The following is a 20,178-nucleotide window of genomic DNA, read 5'->3' as shown; positions in this document are numbered from 1 at the left end:
ATTGCCAGAACTCTGAACCAATGGGGGAAAATAACTGAGAGAAAAGTCTAACACACCAATAAACTTATCCACAGGACTCTACTGCACCATCACTGTTTAGTCTCTTCCCATTAGTTTACCTCAGCTGTCAGCACAATTAGTTTCAAGTGGTTTTGCTTTAAAAAATGAAGGCATTTTTGAAAGAAACTCACTCAGGTCAGATGGCACAGGAAGCAACATTTAATCCTCTGTGCAGTGATAGAAAACAGCAATGGACATGATACATTGTGGCACATTCAGGGCTGCATGTGTGACGAGCGACTGTGCCTCCATTTTTATCCCAGTTTGAGGCACTTTGGGGAGGCCGGATTGTCACAGGCTTGGGGTGCTCAGCACTTTCTAGGTGATCCACAGGGAACAGCCCTGCTTCTAGAGCCAGCTCCAGGTCCTCTTAGCTGCTCTGCTTCCCCTCCTCCACAGCAGTATGAGGAAGATGCCATGAGATTCATTAGGGTGTGGGAAGGGCCAGGGCAAAAATAGCAGGAAGGAGCGATTGCTGCTGGTCAACCATAGAAACCACAGCGTTTTGTCTATTCTCCCCCCTGCACCATGATTCATGGGGTGGGACCCAGGCACACCCTTCTTCCAAGGCATTTGCAAATTATACTGCACTATTTGCCCAATTCTGTTCTGGGATATGGGAACAAGGAACTTCAATGCCATACCAGTGGCTGGCTCACCCCTATTGCTGTGCACGCCTGTTGATGGGACACTGAAAATCTTTGTAAATACTGATGGGATAAGCCTGCCAGCAGATCACTCGAAGACATACAAGGGCATTTATAATGCCTCACCCTCACTGAAGTATGCAGGCAACCAAAACTAACCTATGCTGTGTCAGGGTATGTCTATACAGCCCCTGGCTGCAAGCCTGGGTCAACAGATTCAGGCTCTCACTACAAAGAAGGATGCAGACTTAGGAGCCCGACCCATGACATTTACAAGACTATTTTTAATGCTGTAGCCTGTGAACCTGTCACCTCAGGCTCGGAGGCTTGTTGCTGCAGCCCTCAGTGGCTTGAAATTCACAGGAACCACTGTCAATCAATCAGCAGTTACCATTACTTTTCCATGGAAAGGAAAACGATCACTTCAGGCAATTAACCCTCTGTTACACCTGCATTGATGAACAGTCTTATGGACCTGCTAAGTTGATAGCTTTTAACTCCCTCCAGTGGGAAGGGAAGAGCCCTGTTTTACCATTACTCACATCCCCTGTAACCATGTGCTACAAAAATTAGTCTCAAACAGTATTTATATCCGAGATAGCACACGTCCGTTTAAAAATAAAGTGGCTATAAACTATTCATTTACCCCTATTTAAAGTGAAGTTATTTTTTCCCCTTTTCAATTAGACATGGCAATACAACTTAGAAGAAAGTCTCAGAATGACACTAGACAGTAACATCATGGAGTTTAAATACAAAATCAAATACTTTAATGAAATCAGGGAGCACAGTAACAGCTCAGATGTACCACTAAAACGGATAACACTGAGCTGTGGACTTGGGCTGTTTTTTTGTTTTTGTTTTTTCACACCTTCTGTTTTTAAACAAGCAAGCAGATTGACAAACTACCAATTCTTCAGACTGTCAAAGATCCTGAGTATAGAGTTATTCAAAACACATAAAATGTATATATATATATGAAACTTCTCTATGAGCTGGTGGCCTGCACACAGCATTGCACGGATAAAAATATACTACTTTCAATACACAGAGCTAAATACTTTCACATTTATCAGAATTCTCTACACAAATCTTAAATTGATAGAATTCAAGTTTTGACGTTTCAGTATATAGCTTTCACTTGTATTAAACAAATGCTTATTTACATAGTGGAGAAAGTGTAAGGGCTAATAAGGCCATATTCCCATATTGTATTGTTAAACACTGCAAAATATATACAAGTGTAACCTAATATAGGCATCAGTTCTAGAAATATCACCTTACATTTGTACAACATAATTGAGTCAGTATGAAGCCACAGCTTTGTTAGCACCAAGCCACTAACGGTTTTCATGGAACTAGAAGAAAGCTCAAAATGTTTCATCAGGAAGGGCTGATTCAGCAGAGTTCGCTAATTGCTGAGCAAGGAAATTGGTGCTCTCAGTACTCCAAATCCAGACATATACTACCACCATTGCACTACAGTATGCAAATCTACCTAGTACCGAAGAGCAGGCACAGGAGCAGCCACTACAACAGAGAGGCTCTTCGGTGTTTCTAAGAGATGCTCCAGCAGCAGAACAACTAAGCCATCTACCAGATCAAGTCTTCCACATCATCATGTCTGTCTGTGTCTGTGTATTTGGATTCATGCTAACTAGCACAGGGCTAGAAAAGATTACTGATGCTAAGTGATTTAGACCCAGGCTAACCCTATGCTGCATGGGGAAATGGGGGAAACCGGGCTCCACTTTAAATCCCAAAGTACAGAAGAGAACCCTTTGTAGCGTTCATCTCCTGTGTCTGCTGTGGCCTGGGTGGTCTCGGTCATAACGATGACCCGTACGCTCATAGGAGTGGGAACGCTCATGTCTCTCTCTGTAGTAGTGACTTTTCTTCTTGTACTTCCCAGAATGATCAGAACGCTCTCGTGAGTGGCTCCGGGAACGTGATGAGCTCCTGCTGCGGGACTTCCTTGGTTTGTGCGTCGAATATTTGTAGTCCTTTGACTTTTTGTAACTTCTCATTTTAGAGCCTTTGTAACTAGCACTATGGTTGAACTGTCTTGGGGGAGAATCACTGCGACTCCTGGAGCGGCTGTGGGATTTGGAGCCACTTGATGTTGAGTAGCTTTCACTTTTTCTAAGACAGGGAAGGAGAAGAGAACAGTGAGTACCTTAACAATCAATGCCTGATTACTTTACAACATTCAAAGCATACAGTGGGACAGGACAGATTATAGTAATCTTAGGTGCTACTTGGAACACAAGGAAAAAAGGTTTTAGAAGAAAGATTTGACACTGTCCTTTAAAATGCCACCCTTCCTTACTTGTAAACTACAATTCAGGTTAAAAGCTGCCCTCAGAATAGATGTTACAAGCAAAAGCTCTTCTCTAAATACAGAGCTACTAATCTGATTAGTTGAGGCAGCAAACCTTAGAAGATATTTCAATTAACAGATTTTAGCTTTTGTCCGCATCGCCTGCCTTCAAAACAGAACACTTCCCCAGCTCACACCACATTACTTATTCTGTGTCTTAATGAGTTATTTCCGGTAGGACTAAAATAATAGGTAACATTTGTAATCATAAGATCCGTTGTTGAATAGGTAAAAAACCCACATGCTTTGAAAAGCTGAACAGTATATGTAACTTACTTTATTAATAATCCTGAAAAAAAATATCAGCTTCATAATTACAGCAAAAGGTTTGGGAAGAATTTTAGATGTATGGACTTTGGAGGTTCCATGATTACCTCTCATGGATATCTATATACTTGTAAATTGAGCCATTTTTCTCTCTAATATGTAGCCCTGAAAATAGCTTAAGACATGAAAATCAAGCCGTCTTTACAAGCCCAAGCATCACCACCAGTAAGAGGCTTTGCAGACCAAATTTGGACCTCAGTTCTGTTTGCGCAACCCCAGTGTTTGGTGCAGGGGGCACAAGGTATAATGGAGGGAGAAGCAGAACATGTTGCCATTCTGTTGATCTGAGTCAGAAGAGAATCCAGTTCCCTACCCCTCAAGCTTTGTTGTGTCTATGGCGAATATAGTGAGAAGCAGTATAAACTTATTTTTGTCATTTAAGTCAGCAGAAAGGACTATGGGCACAAGCAGCAGATTTGCTGAGTAAGATGTCATTCATATGCAGTTATTCCTCTAATCGTAACTTCACTTGAACCTACACTGGCCACCATGTTGCACCTCCATACACTAGCCTCATTGCCAGAGCTCAAATAGGGCTTAAAAGTTTTACATAAATTGCCGTAGTTGTTGCTTGAGAGCCCACTGACTCCCAAAGCACATTCTCTGGGATGGTAGTCTGCCATTAGCATAGCAGGTTACAAATGGGACTCAGCACTTCCACCCACTTCAGTACGTACCTGCGCTTAGGAGATGCTGATCTAGATGGTGATCTTGAATAACTCTGCTCTCGACTTCGGCTTCCACTTCTGCTCTCCCTTCCTTTCGGAATGCTATGAAGGACAGAATCCAAGCAAGATTTAGATTTAAGAAAAAAAAAAAAAAAAAAAAAGTAGAGTCTATATCATGTGGAATCTTACCCATTCACTGGGCTGCTGGAATTCATTCTTTTTGTTCCATCCATTTTTCTTTTGGCATTCTTCATCGCCTGCACAGCAAGTGGGGAAGGTTTATTTCCTTTACTTTCTTTTGGAGACTCTACAAGAAAAATGTAGAAGTTTACACTTCATCCCCTCACATGCGTAACAAAGAGATGTCAATCTTTAGCAGGCAACCCAATGATAAGGAGTGGCAAGCAGCAGGTGAATGGGTCACCTTGAGGGCAAGAACTGACTAATTACCATGTCCCTCTAGAGACCCTTTGCTGTACACATACAGATAAAGGGCAAAACTTTGAACACCTTTAGGTAAGTCGCGAGTTATTCAAATCTGAAGTAAATTTCTGAGGCTGTAAACTTAGTATATTAAAAAACAACCCCCCCCCCCCAAAAAAAACCACTTACCCTAAAACAGACTTTAAGGGGTGAAAAAACCTTTAATAGAACTGCCTGAACTGGCATTTTATGTAATATGTCTCATTTTCAATACCTTGGAAAGGCAGCTACTATTGTATCTTCAAGAGGGCTCTGTCAGGCAAAAGATACAATTTCCAAACATGGTATTCTGGGGAAAACACCTCTCATTAAAGGTGTTACAACCTAAATCTGTGAATACCAGTTTATTTGATTCATTAAAAGGTCCAACTCTTTCCTCTTTGTTTCAAGAAAATTAAACGCAATTTAAATGCCAGATTTTTTTTGTAAAGGAAGTTTTAACTAGCCAGAAGTAACTTTTTTATACACACATATTTCAGTTGAATAGAGAACAGGGCACTCTCCCTTCACACACAGCCATTCCTCCACCACCCTTCCCAGCAGGTACAGTTACTGGAGCAGAAGCATTTTGAAAAGTGAACGCGTTGGCTTTCTCCACTAGACAATGCTTTTGCTTGTTCTCCTACTACAACAAATAGTTTCGGGTCATGTCCCAACACTGCCTTTCTTGCAGCACACATACTAACATGAGGCCAAGAAAAAGAACAGGAAAAATCTCATGAGGAGTTTGACTACCCCCCTTCTACAGAGTGAGGATGCTGCAAAACAGCAGTATTTGCATCATCATTTGAAATACAGACAGCTTAACAAGGAATACCTGCAATCTAAAATAGCCTGAGACAGGATTCCTAATCAAATTATGAAGTCACTGTAATACTCCCAAAATATGGTAGAAAAGCAATGCAGTCCAAATATGAAAAATGAGGTACACTGATACCAACCATTTTTAGGAACAGGGGAAAACCCTGATGTGTTCTCCAGATTGGGAGTCTTGTCAGGTAGCAGACCTTTAGCTAATGCTTTTGCCTCTTCAATGGCTAGCTTTTTCTTTTCTACTTTGCTTTCCAAATAAGACAAGTCAACCTACAAATACATATTCAAAAAAAAATAAAAAAAATCAGTTCTCTGTACGGTTTCAATTGACCATTCATACTTAGAAGAAGGGATATGACTCTCAGAGTCTGGATCCTGCTCCCAGAGAAGTGGGAGTTTTGCAACTGGCTTCAATGGAAGCAGGAAGTTTTGCCCTAGGTTCTGAGAATACACATGGTATAAAACAATAGCAAACCTTTTTCCGAGTATATAGCTGCAGGATTTTTATACAAATCCCTTGAATTTCCTCCTCCGTTGCTCCAAACAGCAGAAACCAGTGAGGACGATTAGGAAGTGGGATCTACAATTGATAAATCACACATTCAATTTTCTATTTCTACATACAAACCTTAACATAAACTTAAATGACAAAATATAAATAGATGTTTCACCTCCAATGTTCTAGCTGCAAGGTAGATACAGGCACAGGCAATACTTTCTGGCTGGAATCTTACAAAGACATCTGTTCGTAGACTGTCATTCATGTAATTCCTGAAAGACACAATAAGGGAACACTTGCAACCCCCTGCAGAATGCCTCTGTTCTATTCTCTTTAATTCTACAGTAACTACTTCTCTGTGCATTCTATTACTAAGCTCAAATGCTAAACTCCTGTAAATCTGAAGAGAAGTTAGAAAAATTTCTTCAAGGGGATGGATATGTGGTTGGGAATAAATTTCTGACTGGCTGTCAGACAAATCAGTTATGAAAGAGAACCAATTTTAACTTTACTTTTCCCTCTAGATCTACTGGCCTGCTCTCATGCAAAAACAAATGTTTTTGTAGAGACAACATATAATCTGTAAAGAACTCAGTAATAGAAATCTAGGCTCAATCCCAGAGTGCAGAGAAGCATGCAAACTCAAAGCTAGTGTTCAAAATTGCTGATCCTGCTGGAGTTCTCTGGAGAAATGCAATCCACTTCAGCATGTACCCATTGCCACTGGAAAGTTTTTGGAACCTGTCCATTTTCCATTAGTGAGACAGCATCCAAGACAGAATCCATTTGTGATGCAAAAAGCTTGTCGTGGAAGAAATCCAGGTATTTGGGAACATCAGTGTAGAGGATGGTTCAGTATTCAAACAGATCTCCTCTTCTGGCATATGACAGTATCGTTTCCAAATGTCCCATTTCAACAAGGTTTCTTAAAATGAATATTCACAGAATGAGACAACTGTAAAATATTGCACATATTCCACAACAGTCAGCACATACTTTAAAAGATTTTGATTTTAAATCCTCAAGGAAGTCTGTATTTTCAAAGTACTTGCATCTGAATTTGTCAACAAAACAAATAAAATGCTTAAAGGTATAACTTTTAAAGAAATATTTCTTTCAAGCAGCATGTCAGGTGGGCAAGAGAGAAAACAACCAGAACAAAGGCCATCATATAGTTATACAAGCTTTCTGAGAAGAGTTTGAAATTGATCGTGGGGGTATGCAGCACACAAGGATGCCTAAACTAGAGCCCACAGCCCATTTAAAAGCAGTTTACAGAAAGAGGAGGTGCTCATGAATCTCATTCTCATCTACGTGTTTTAGTCCTTTACTAGATATTTCATTCTAACACACGGGGATTGACTGACCATTGGGAAAAAAGTGGCAAGCTAAAGGCTTAGTCTTGACTCTCCTTCACCTTGCCCATGAGGAAAGCTTAAACTAAGTCATGCTGTTCTAGCACCGGTTTTTGCTATGGAGAAGACACTTTGAAGGAGATCAGAGAAAGCCTTTGTGAAATGAAGTGCAGCGAGAGAAGTAGTATTCACAAGGTATGAAGGATGATTGGACTTCCTTTTCCAAACTGTTAAACAAAAACTAACTTGTGCAGCTGGCCTTTGGGCTCTGAGTTTGGGGGCATGTAGAATTAAACATTTGTCATATTACTTCAGCTTTAAAAGTTGTGCTCTGAAACCACTGCACTTCAAACAGTAGTTATACTGGATACCCATGACTTTCCAGGTACTGGAAGCAATGAATGGTTAGGGAATTGCTCTAAAAGTTATTTCTCTGCATCCCAAACAAAAAAGGAAATTGGTGCCTGGTAGTCTTACTTCACATGTGAATTCTGAATGCAATGGTATAGTGTAAACTGGAAGTAGGGAAAATGTCCAGTGTCACTGTTGTACTTAATTCCAAACTGAAGACCTTCTACTCAAGTATTTTAAAATGTTGGATTAAACAACACAAACAGATATGATAAAAACTGAAGTCTACCTGTTAGTTAATTCACCCCGAAGACTTAAATCCCACCTTATAGGGGTTTTTTTGCATTTTAAAAAAGGTACAGTATCTTTAACATAGTTAAAACATTAACATTAACAGTTTTCAAAATTTAAACAATCGAGTTCTAAAATATACAATAGAGTCAAGGGCACAACAAAAATCAAAAGTATAAGCACAAGAAGCAGTTGGCCAGTTACTATACTATCGTATTTATACCACCTGTCTAGAGTCAGCCTTCTCTTTGTAGAGCCTGCTTTGGTTTGACTGAAGACGCAGTTATCCCTGCACCATAGCGCTTGGGCAGCAGAGGAGAAGTCTTAGTCACTTACCCTCAGAGGCTACCCTTTGATTAAAAGAGTACAGAAAAGAAAAGTCAAAATAGGTTCTCCACCAAACAGATCACAGTACCAGAGAGTTCAGTCAGCAGAAATATGACCTTTAGATTCATTATTCCAATTTTTAAATTATATTATTGTTTCATGAGTTACAAGCTTGTTACAATCTGGAATTTTTACTTCCATACCCATCCCCAAATGATTCTCTTCACTACAGTGAAGCAACAAGACAGGTAGAAGACGTTTCATGGCAAATGCAAAAAAACTGAGTTATCCAGTCTTAGTAGCTGACATCTTGGATTATCCACATGGATAATAAGGATTTATGTCGAGGGTTCCTGATGCCCTTGTCGCAACCAGCAGCTCAAGTGTTGGGAAAGTGTCTCCCAGCATCAGCGATGGACAAGAACTGCACATATAATTTACCCAAAGAAACAACCGCTTAATGTTTCCACTTTAGAGGGAGGGTAGGAGAAAAGGGGAGGAAGAGCAGGAGTTGAGGGGTTTAAAAGCTATCTTACCATTTAAGACAGTGCCTGAAACTTAGAGGCAGATCAACATTTGGGTAGTAGGTTGGGGCACTCCAGGAAACACCAGAACTGTCTATTCCATGAACATAGTTGTGGGCTACACCAATGTTGCCCAGAGTGCCTCAAATGACATATTTCTGCCACTGCCCTGCTGGTCTCATAACAAGAAAGATCAACTTACCATGAAGTCTGGACCAGGTGTTGGTTACGTTCACATTCTAATACCTGAAGGTACATAACGATTATCTGGAAGATATGGGTTATTGAGTTATTATCAAGAATCTCTAGAGCCAAGTATTTAATTCAGAGGGGATGTCCATGTGGCATCTGCTATTCTGTTCCTGATTTTAAACAGTCTCAAATATCCACGGAGAGAGTGCTTGTAAGATGCCACGTGTTTACCCAGGTAGTTTCTGCCTTCAGTTACAACAGGGGAAAGAACAGGCTCCAAAAACGTACGTGCACAGCCAAATCTGACCTTCCTCATACTCCTCCTTCTGAGCTCAGACATCTTATTCATCTAGAAGTCTTGCCTTCCACTCAGTTTTCAAAACAGGTATGCTTTTCCTATAGAACTCAACATTCCTCTTTTAGCTGACACATGGGAGGAAACACTGCCAACTGGAAAAAGTGGCACCAATCTACCACAAAACCCCTCTACTGGAACGGACTAAACCTAGCCAACATTTTCCCTCCCTCTTTTGCTTCTGCAAAGAGCTACATAATAGGTTTAAAAGGTTTACAGCAGCATATAAAACAGTTTTTTTGTGAACCACATGAAAAAAAGATGGTGGATAAAACAAAATTACAGAAAATTCACATTAGTCGGTGAAGGAGTACACTCACTCCTGTGATCGGTACCCCAGTAAATAAGGAGGCTCAGAAAGAATGGCAGTGGGCAGAGAAAAATCTGAACAGAGCAAGGTACCTACACATTTTTAATCAGGGGCACTTGCTCTCAAATTTAAAGAGCATTTACACTACAGCGAGCTGAAGAGGTCTGAAGTAGTAGCCCATTGCTGCAAGACAGAACAGATACCTGCAGGGCAAAGAAAGGGAGAACCCTTACACTACTTTAACCTTCTATTAGATTCAAACAGCAGTGCTGACTAGCTCATATGGGGAGCAGAATCCAGCACACTTTGGGGAAAGAGCATTCCTGGGACTGAGAATTTAACACACCCCCGTCAGAAATGACGAATATTATAATCGGAGCAAGATTCTACAAAAGGGATATTCGAGAGCCTTAGTCAAAGAGTTATTCATATTGCTTCAGAATTTAAAACCAAAATTACCTGCTTATTCAACAATAAGTTGTTTTCATGCTATGACAAAGTAAAGAATCCAAGTACAGTTAAGTCTAACCAGTTCTTAACATCTGCATCCACCTCCAATCTTCACTGACCAATGAGATACAAGACCAACTATTAAGACTCTCTTGAATGAGAAACAAGATAGCAAGATCACTGTAAATTAGCTTCACTGTGTTCAGTACTGTGGAACAAGCAGCTTTTAACCAGTTTAGTAGTCTACCCAGAACAAGCAAAGTGTGCGATATACACAGTTTTATAAGTTAGCTGAACATTGTACAAACCTTATGAGGGTGCTTTACGTGAACGCAGAACCCCAGCTCCTTTAAAACTCTTCTCTCTGCCTTTATGATTTGGTTCTTCAAATTAACATAATCTTGATCCAGTAGTAGAGGTACAGGTTTTCTGTAAGACATTATTTCAGATTTCATTGAGTAAGAATGAACTGATAATATTAAAAAAGACACTCAACAATCTTACTTGGACACATAGGCAGGTTACTATATTTTGATGCAAACTAGCTAGTATTTACAACAGTACAAGCATTTTTCCAGTTAAGATAAAATAACCAGATTAAAGTTTTGGTTTTCATTCCCCAAACAAGGTTTTACCCCACATTCCTTGAGTCATGATGCAGCTGAACTCCCCCATAGGCACAACAACAACTGTGAGCCTGAATCTGGTAGCCTAGCTAGCCACATTTCAGTAGTCCCTACATTTAAACTGGCCATGAAGAAAGCGAACATTTTTCAGATTCTAAACTTACTTTTTCTCTCTTAGATGTCGAAGGCGATGGAATACGTTAATTACATCTCTTATACGCCTTGGTGCTTCTTCAATTTTGGATGCCAGATGAACACAGGCCATTGACACATGCTGAAATATAAGTATTGCAACATACTGATGTTTTGCTCAAATCTGGAACTGATCGCCTCCAAGAGCTTTAGGAGGGATAACAAGAGAAAGTAGTGGTAAAAACAAGAAAGACTCCACATTTTAAGTTAAGTATTTGTTACAATGTAGGTGTGTACAACTGTGTTTAACTAAACATATTTATAGCTTGAAAGTTTCCTGTATACATAGTTCAACAACAGGGAATGATACATGCTCTCAAACATGAGAGAAATCAAATACATAGTGTTTTTTTTTTTAAAAAAAGAATCCTTACCTCCATGGAATGCTTCACAAAAGATTTTGTATAAAAGAAACGTTGAAACAGCACCTGCCCTGTAGCCATTGCCACCTAGAGAGAAAAGAAGAAATGGTAATCCAATATTAAAAATCCCCATACAGGGTTCCAGAGTAAGGTGAATTACAATACAACAAAATTTGAGTCCCACAAAAACCATTAGAAATGCCTGATTCAGCAACAAACAGCTCACAACAGGGGAAAAAAGGAATATAACACCATAAAGTATTGGTTTTCAACACCTACAACTATAATGTGCAGTCTTAGACTAGACAATAGAAAAGTACCAAACAAATTATTTCATGGGGGCACTCAAAAATAGTTATGAGGGTGGACACTACAGTCTAAACGCCTCCCTAGTGCTCCACCACTTATGCAAACACTTCTACTTGTTTATTTTTGGTTCTGTGTTCATTGAGCAATATTAAAAGGCAACCACCAATGCAAATCAGAGTCATTTTAGCCATGAGTCAGCATTAAATATCAAGTATTAGCACCTGCCCCCAAGCTTCCCAGCCAGCCTGTGTGGTTTTACAGTCACATAGCCATATTTAAGAAAACTCCCTTGTTGCCGTATGAAACATACTCATAGGCAAGAAAAGATGGCTAGAGATATTAAAACAGCTAAAACAAAGGTTACTGGTAGCAGCATCAGGCAATTTTTTTTTTTAAACCGAAGGTCTCATTAACCTTGTTTCAGCTATAGTGCCATTTTGGTAACCCCTCTCCCCTCCAAGCATCATAGTAACGTGACTTTGTCCCATTTTCTTTAATGGGAGAAATTGTCGCCAACTGACTTCCCCGATGAGCTTCACGTCATACGAGAAGGAAGTTAAACCCCATTTGAAAGGCACTGTGAACTCATGTGCTTTACCAACCGCAGCAAAGAAAAAGCGTGAGGGGCGGGGAGGGGGGGGGTTCCTTTTAGAAACGAGCGAGACTCGGCCGATCTACCGGGAAGGGCCCTGGAGGGCTAAGCCAACCCAGGCTGTGGGTTTACCGGAAGAGATGGTTACATCATTCACTTCCCGTCTCCGCAGAGCCAGCCGGGACGGGGGGGGGGGCGGAAGGCTGCCCGTAAAGGACACAACAGGGCCAGTTTCACACGTCTAGTTCTTGGGAAAGGACAGGCCGGCGGCGGCGGCTCTTGACCCCTTTTCCACCCTTCCGACCGCACAGGCGGCGGCGGGGCCCGGGACCGAGCCCGTCTCCCCCGATTGCTGCCGGGGTCGGGTGTTTCTAGGATGGAAGGCGGAGTCTGTGAGAGCGACGCCGCGGCCGAGAGAACAAAGCCTCCCCCTGCCCCCAGCGCGACTCTCACAGGCAACGAAGGCCCAACGCTCCCGGCTGCCGCGGGCCCAGAGCGGCCACCCAGCCCCCTCCTCCTCCGGCCCGCGCTGTCCTCTCCTGGCCGCCTCAGACCGGAAGCGGCTCCCCCCGCCGCGGGCCCGGCTCACCTGCGGGAGCCGCAGCAGGATGCCGGCCGCCTGGATGAGCTCGCAGCCGGTGACGCGCAGCTGGGTCTCGGTGTCGGGGTCCAGGCCGCTGCCCATGGAGGGGGTGAAGAGCAGCGCGTCGTCGGGCAGCAGGCAGTTCTCCAGCGTGATCAGCACCCCCGAGTACAGCCGGTCCCCGATCAGCACCGCGCCGGGGCCTGGGGCGCCGCTCCCCGACGGGGCCGGCCCCGCCGCCTGAGGCCCGCCCGGGCCCCCCGCTACCACGGCCGCCGCGCTGCTCGGCCCCGCCGCCATCTTGGGCCGCCGCCTCACCGCTCTCTCGCCTTCCCCCTCACCAGCCTCCAGAGCGGGCGCTGTCCCGCCCATTTCTCCCTGCGCTCGCCTTCCATTGGCGGGTGGCAGCGAGGCGCCGCTCTCTGATTGGCCTGCCTGCCCCCGCTCTGACTCGCGTCCTGCGGCCTGATGCAAGCGGCGTGACGCAGCGGTTGAGAATTCGAAACAGGGTGGAGCGGGCGGAACTTCCGGCGTGCATCGCGCGCCTCCCGCGCCCCCTCCCCCACGCAGACAAAGCCTGGCTCGCTACCACCGACCAGGCCCGAGCCAGCCCTGGTGCCCCCAGCACGAGCCCGCCACGCCGGGGGGGGCGATTTGAAAGACTCATTGAAACAGATGTTGGGGCTACGGACAGGGCCCTGGAGAAAGATCTGGCGCCTCACTTTTTCATGTTCACTGGGGTTCCCCCCCCTCCCCCAGACAGTTGTGGGGCCCTGGGACAATTGCCTCCCCCACACATTCTGACAGGAGCCCAAAGGGGCACTCCGCCACATGTGCAAGCTTTACTCTGCTATGCTGGAGCACAAGCAGCTTTGTTTCTTGACTCCAGCAGCCGGAGATTTAAGTAAAACAAGTCTCCCAAGGCTCACCCCCAAAATCTTTAATTGGCAGCACTGACCAGCCTCCCCACAACTGTAGTTTTGTTATCTTGTACTGCTATGCCTCGTACAAGTTCAAGCAGGAATTTGTCTTCCACAGCAGCACTAACACCTGCATTGAACAGACTCCAGCACACAGATTTCACTGGAAGATGATATCTGAGTGTAAGCCTTTATTTGCTTCAACTTTAACTAGGACATTTATAATACAGTGGTGCTTCCCTGAAGACCAGAGTCTTGGAGGATCCAGGGTTTCCAAGCCTTTACACAGAGGTCCCAGTCGCACTACAGCTTTTAACTACAAGGCCTGCTCTACACTAAACATTTATATCAAGTTACGTACATGGCTCAGGGCTGTGAAAAAATTCACACCATGAGCAATTTACATAGGTCTACCTAACCTCAAGTGTAGATTACAGCAAGGTTGATGGAAAAATTCCTCCATCCACCTAGTTACCATTCTTGAAGAGTGGATTAACTACATTCATGGGAAAAAACCCTTCCATCAATGTAGGATGGGTCCACGCTACAGTAGCACAGCTGTAGCAGAGATACGGACTTAATCTGGGTCCCCTGACTCAGATACAAGTGTAGTATAGACTGAACCAATGGGAGATTAGCAACTCTGTGGATATGGTTTAGGCAACACATCACATGTAAGCTTTCCTTACTAGACTGGCCAGTTTAATTTTTAAACTAATTGGAGAGACTGACCGCTACACTTGAATATAGTCTAGCTGTGCTGCACTCTTTTACATATACCAGTTTAAAGAGATACTCCACATTTTGTGGCATGAAGCTAGATGGCACAATACTTAAGAAGGCATGGTTTTACTGCTAACAAAATCTGAATTTCTGGTGATTTCACTAGCCCTTTTTTATCTTATTTTTTTTAAAAGATGCCTTCACATTCTTATTCTCATGGACTGACTAATTTTAGTAGAACTCTACTAGCTGCAGCACAAGCCTTACTAAGACCTTTAAGATTTTCCTTTTTTCTGCTTTTTTAGCAGGTACTTCCATAGTTATCTTATGCATCACATATTTAAGCCATAGCTTTTCAATATAACCTCTAACACACTGCCACATTAATGTGTTTTTTTTTTACTTGCATCTATGTGGGATAGTTGTCAACATTTCAGGAAGCATTTAAAAATGTATGTTGTTATACTGTGACACCAGGAGTGACACCAGATATTTTCACAATACATAAAAAAACTTTTATTAGACTGTTGTAGAACAAAAATGTTTACACAACGTTTTTACACAGAGTGACTTCTGCACAGTAGAGTTTATCCCTGTTAAACTTAGATTGCAATTTTGACCAAAACCACTAAGGAAAAAGAACTGCCTCCGAGCTTACAAGCTAGTTGTCTAAGTCTTCCTTCTTTCTAGACTGATTTTAGAAGATCTTGTTTCACAGACATGATCGTTTTTGTACTGTGGGTGCAAACTTACTTTGCAATACAAGTCTCTGCTTAGAATAGGCAGCTACAATTGTAGGTTATGCCTGTCACTTCAATAATGGTGCACAATTCGCGAAAATATTCCTTCTGGTTCTTTTCCATCCCCAAGGGCATCAAGGAAGCCTTCTTGTCTCCTCCTTTGGGCTAAGGCAGCTAGGGACTTGAATGTCTTTGGCTCATAAATAGCCAGATCAGCAAGCATTTTCCTGTTCAGGTCCACCTGGCACTAAATGCAAAAAGGATGGTCAATAAAGAGCACAGTAATTATACTTTTACAAATGTTCATTGTTAAGTTCTTAAGTGCATTACTATATACATGTTTAATTAAAACACTAATATTTAATGGATGTTTTAGGCAAACGAACATCTGATTTTACTGCCCAGGAAAACCTCAGAAGATACACATCTAATTTTTGTGACTATCCCAAGGGGAAAGTGTCATGCAATTCAACAGCAGCAATCTTATACTACAGTATATGATATAAAACAGATAACCATGGGTTTTCTAAAACCACTTTCTAACAAATTCCAGTACCTACAGTGGGGAGTCTCCTCCTTTATGGAAGTCTACGTAGTAAGTGCCTGATCTTGGATGCTCTAGTTTTCAAATTCCAGCAAACAAGGTAAACATGCTCCACATGGATAGGAATTCTTATTGAAATAATGTTTTGCACTTTTATAGTGACTTCCATCCAAGGTTCTCAGTGCTCCTTTGTAATGTATTCTATCCATTTTAGAAGTGAGGAAATGGATACACAGAAATTGACTTGGCTAGAGTTGCACAAGTTGTCCATTTCAGAGTTGGCAACAGAACTTGGGTCTCAGTTCCTAGTCCTGTGCCATAACCATCCTTACATAGTATTTCAGATTATGCAATAACATCCAGAAATATTCTCAGCCCATCCATTTATTTTCACCTTTAAATAAAAAGCCAAGTTTGAGTTTCAGGGCCCAATCCCATGAAGTGCTGCACACTAACAATTCCCATTCACTTCCACAGGAGTGGTGGATGCTGAACTCAGTCAGGATCAGGCCCTTAAAAGTGTCTCAAAATGGAAGGACTTCAGGATCGGTCCCTTTATAGATTACACAGGGCAATGAGTGGATGATCTAAAATGTCAAGATTACAGAAACCAGGTCTGCTTCTTTTGAAAAATGAAACTAAGGACCTCCCTGATGGACAATTCTAAGACGCAAGGGACACTGACTTTCTCTGAAATACCTGTTCCTTTGTCTGAGTTTGACAGAACTTCTATGCCAAGTACTTTATTCAATTAGTTACCAAGAGTGACAAGCGAAAACAATGGAAGCACTTTAACAGTTTGATAACTTTAGAATAAATCTGATTTAATTAGTTGATTAAATAAGCTACTGATTTACTTTTCTGTCCAGTTGTTCTACAAACTTAAGTGGGGGGTGGGGAGGTGGCAGGACGGACGACTAACAGTGTTTAAAGCACACTGCCATCTTAAACTTTGCTCAGATTAAAAGTTTGGAGCAACAAGCTAAACCTAAGACCAACAAACTTTTCCAATTCTAATATGAAGCTTTTAAACAAATCCCCCTGTATGTTTTAAAAGAGCACCGGAGTGCTAAGAATGTAACAGAGAAACTGACTGCATTTATTTGTGTTGTCCAAGCTGACTGAAATGCACCAGTCTTATTAGTGAAAAGTAATTCAGATTTTTAAACTCACTTTTAATAATTCAAGATTTTATTTGTTTTGTATTTTTTAGATATCAAGATATTAAAAAAGGCAGTTATTACTCTGAGCACCTGACAGTAGCATAAGTAACAACATTTATTTAAACAAACAACGTAAACTGACACTGTCCCTTTAAAGAATTAATGAAAAAAGTTCTTCTAGTCACATAAATCTATAGTGAAGAAGTAGGAACATGTTATGAGTCTTATGCTGAGCTCTTATGCTGCCAAAATAAAGCAAGGTCACTTCTGGCAGAAACAGATACAAGTATAAAACATGACTATATTACTGCAGTAAGCAAGAAAACACCTACACAATAAATTTCATACTTATCACTCACCAGCAGAGCTGAGAGGTTTTCTGGGTGTATTATGGAATGACTCATTGAAAGACCAATGAGAATTTTGGACGTGTCACCATTTCAGTCAATTCTTTTTCATGCAACACACTTACCTTAAGCAGATTGCCTATGAAAGCTGGATACTTCAAACCATGTTCAAGAGAAGCTGCTTCAATCCTCGTAATCCAAAGCTTAAAAAAGACAAAGATTTAAATATAAAAATAAGTATATTCTAGTTGATGCTTTCTTTTGGTAGAGAATTAGACATATGGATGTGCTCAGATTCAATAAATACAATGTGTCCTGACCAACATTTCTTCACTGCTAAAATTCTGATGAAACATGAGCTACTGCAGAGCAAACAGGGGCTACTGCACTTGCCTTGAACTTGCAGAACTACTCTTTCAACAGCAGTTTGTAAAGCATTTTGGGATACCCCGAGTAGGTAAATGGCTATATAAAAACGATCCTAGTCTCTTCCAGTTTCACTGTTTACATCTATCATTTTGGTTTGTTTTTTACCGCTCTCATGAACTTCTTTTTCTCTCTTCTGGCCTTTGTAGACTTCACAAAAGCTCTCCGAACACTTCGTACAGCCAATCTATAGCAGCGATTCTTCCTTCCACGAAAATGCTAAGGCAAAAACAAGATATTCCAGTTCAATTATTAACTTTATAAGGCTGTAAAGCCCTTCAGTAATATGAATATAGAAGATATCACTTTGCATTTCTACAGAGCCTTTCATTTAGAGGATCTCACTTTACAAACATTAGTTAAGCCTCAGCCAATTATCTTGTTTTACAAATGGGGAAATAGAAACTCAAAGATTAGGTAACCTGAGAAAGAACATAGTTTCTCACTGGCAGGACAGAGCACAGAATCAGTTTTAGTTTTCAGTCCCAGATTCTAAGAGTGGGCCAAACTCACACAACTTTCTGACTCTTAAAAACCAGAATGGGCTGCCTCAATGCAAAAAGCAGGGAATCCATTGGGAATCCTTATCCTTGGTAATATCTCATAGTTTGAGCCACTTTGTGTCCCACTGATGATCATACAATATCTGTGGAAACTACCACAGTTGCACATAGGGAAAATTAACAGTGGGAAGTGCACCATGTGATTAGTCTGCCCTCCAACAAGTGTCCCCACAGGCTACTTATGATACATGGCTAGACTGGGACCCACAAGTGTAGGATATGCCCATTTCATTGTAGGCAATGCCCTGCTCAGTGCTGTAGCAGGTGATATCACTGAAGCTACTGACAATATGCCCTTACAGAAAATTCTTTTTTAACCCTACACGCAATAGCTTAATAGATACTGTCCACTTAAGTCAAATTGTAAAGAAGTACCTTTACCTGCAATAACAATACCTGAAGATGTACAAATATAAATTTACTTATCATTGTTAATGCTCTTTACTTTTTGCATTTTGATCAGTTCAAAAATTAAGTCAATTTAGCCAGTTTAATTGCTTATAGTCAAGTGTCATTTTCAGATTGCCCCTGCTGCAGTGTTTGGGTTTCAAACACTGAGGGAAAATTTGGTTAAGGCTTTATCAAAACTTGTTTCCATAGTATTTTTATTTCCGGTGACCAAATTTAAGTTCACACTGTCCCTTTATGTGCAAGCAAGGTTCAGTTAGCCATCTAGTCCGCATTTATACAGCAACTATGGACAGCCAATAAGTCAGCTATTTTCCTTTAAGCCATAACATAATGCCTCCTTTTTGTATTTAAAAAAAAAAAAAAAGGGTGAGAACTTCTGGTTCTATTATGGAGAAGAGCACAGCCTCTGGGGAAGACCAGGGTGAAAGCTTTATGCTCTTTGCCATTGACACCCACCATGCACTAGGCAACTCAGAAAGGAACATCAGTGTCACCTTCAGGCCCAGAGGAAGGACAAGACTGTCAGTGGACGGGGTGTGGGAGGAAGAGCTAACAGAGAGGAAGGGACACACACACCCCTTCTGCTCCTTGGGGACATGACACCCCCCCCCGCACACACCCCTTCTGCTCCTTGGGGACATGACCCTCCACACACATACCCCTTCTGCTCCTTGGGGACATGACCCCCCCCGCACACACCCCTTCTGCTCCTTGGGGACATGACCCTCCACACACATACCCCTTCTGCTCCTTGGGGACATGACCCCCCCCCGCACACACCCCTTCTGCTCCTTGGGGACATGACACCCCCCACACATATCCTTTTTGCTCCTTGGGGACACGACACCCCCCCCCACACACCCCTTTTGCTCCCTGGGGACATGACCTCCCCCCCACACACCCCTTCTGCTCCTTGGGCACATGACCTCCACCCCACCTACCCTTTCAGCTCCCTGGGGACACGACACCCTCACACACACCCCTCGGCTCCTTGGGGACACAACACGACCCCCCCGCACACCCTTCAGCTCCTTGGGGACACAACACCCCCCCTTCTGCTCCTTGGGGACACGACCCTCCCACCCCCTTCGGGTTCGCGGCCGGGCTGGGAGCGGCGGGCCCCGGCGGGGAGCGGGCAGGAGAAAGCGCCTGGCTGGCAGCAGACGCGCAAACGGAAGCGGGGTCGGGCCAGGCAGGCGCCGAGCCCGCGAGCGGGGCCGGGGAGGGAAGAGGCCCGGGCCGGTGCCGGGCCGCGGCGGGCGGCTGGACTCACTCACTCGCGCATGCTGGAGCACCGCCTGCACCCTCCAGAAGCGGTCGGTCAGGCGGCTCCGCAGCCAGCAGGGCGCGCTCAGGAAAACCATCGCCCCTCCGCCCGGCCCGCCGGAGCCCGCTGCGCGCGCCGCGCTCGGGAGCGCGCGGAGCGCCGGGGGCGGGGCCGGGAGCGCGCGGGGAGCGCCGGGGGGGGGCGGTAGCACGCGCGGAGCGCAGGGGGCGGGGCCGGACGTCTGGGCCGCGGCGCAGCTGCGGGCGTTAGTTAAGACACGCGGCGCGTTGCGTCCCGAGGGAGCCGAGGCCGGGTCCGGCCCGAGCCATGTTCGGGGGCGGGGGGAGAGTCTGTTTGCCGGGGTCCCAGCTGCTCGGG

The 20,178-nt window shown here is 43.3% G+C and overlaps 2 protein-coding genes across 6 annotated transcripts; both read right to left on the bottom strand.

The window, feature by feature from the left end:
• Positions 1 to 1,454: 1,454 nt before the first annotated feature.
• On the bottom strand, positions 1,455 to 13,011 carry CCNL2 (cyclin L2). 5 transcript variants are annotated; one of them, XM_050931473.1, is made up of 11 exons: positions 12,703 to 13,011; positions 11,225 to 11,299; positions 10,823 to 10,932; positions 10,341 to 10,461; positions 8,928 to 8,992; positions 6,050 to 6,149; positions 5,854 to 5,958; positions 5,507 to 5,648; positions 4,272 to 4,389; positions 4,092 to 4,184; positions 1,455 to 2,849 (listed from the first exon to the last, which is right to left on the bottom strand). In XM_050931473.1, exons 1-11 carry the CDS (start codon positions 12,994 to 12,996, stop codon positions 2,498 to 2,500), a joined length of 1,575 nt encoding a protein of 524 aa, XP_050787430.1. In that variant the 5' UTR covers positions 12,997 to 13,011; the 3' UTR covers positions 1,455 to 2,497. The 5 variants fall into 5 exon arrangements, with proteins under 5 accessions (XP_050787430.1, XP_050787431.1, XP_050787433.1 ...); XM_050931474.1 differs by lacking the exon at positions 12,703 to 13,011 and having other exon boundaries at positions 10,823 to 10,997; XM_050931476.1 differs by lacking the exons at positions 8,928 to 8,992; positions 10,341 to 10,461; positions 10,823 to 10,932; positions 11,225 to 11,299; positions 12,703 to 13,011 and adding an exon at positions 6,592 to 8,207.
• A 1,820-nt stretch (positions 13,012 to 14,831) lies between these two features.
• On the bottom strand, positions 14,832 to 19,953 carry MRPL20 (mitochondrial ribosomal protein L20). The gene is made up of 4 exons (XM_050931508.1): positions 19,811 to 19,953; positions 17,668 to 17,778; positions 17,259 to 17,336; positions 14,832 to 15,326 (listed from the first exon to the last, which is right to left on the bottom strand). The coding sequence occupies exons 1-4, from the start codon at positions 19,895 to 19,897 to the stop codon at positions 15,153 to 15,155; spliced, it is 450 nt and encodes a 149-aa protein (XP_050787465.1). The 5' UTR covers positions 19,898 to 19,953; the 3' UTR covers positions 14,832 to 15,152.
• Positions 19,954 to 20,178: the final 225 nt, after the last annotated feature.

This window comes from Gopherus flavomarginatus, chromosome 21, assembly GCF_025201925.1.
Source record: "Gopherus flavomarginatus isolate rGopFla2 chromosome 21, rGopFla2.mat.asm, whole genome shotgun sequence".
In the NCBI taxonomy this organism is placed as follows: Eukaryota; Metazoa; Chordata; order Testudines; family Testudinidae; genus Gopherus; species Gopherus flavomarginatus.
The sequence above is the reverse complement of the archived record's forward strand: the minus strand, read 5'-3'. Positions and strand labels throughout refer to the sequence as shown.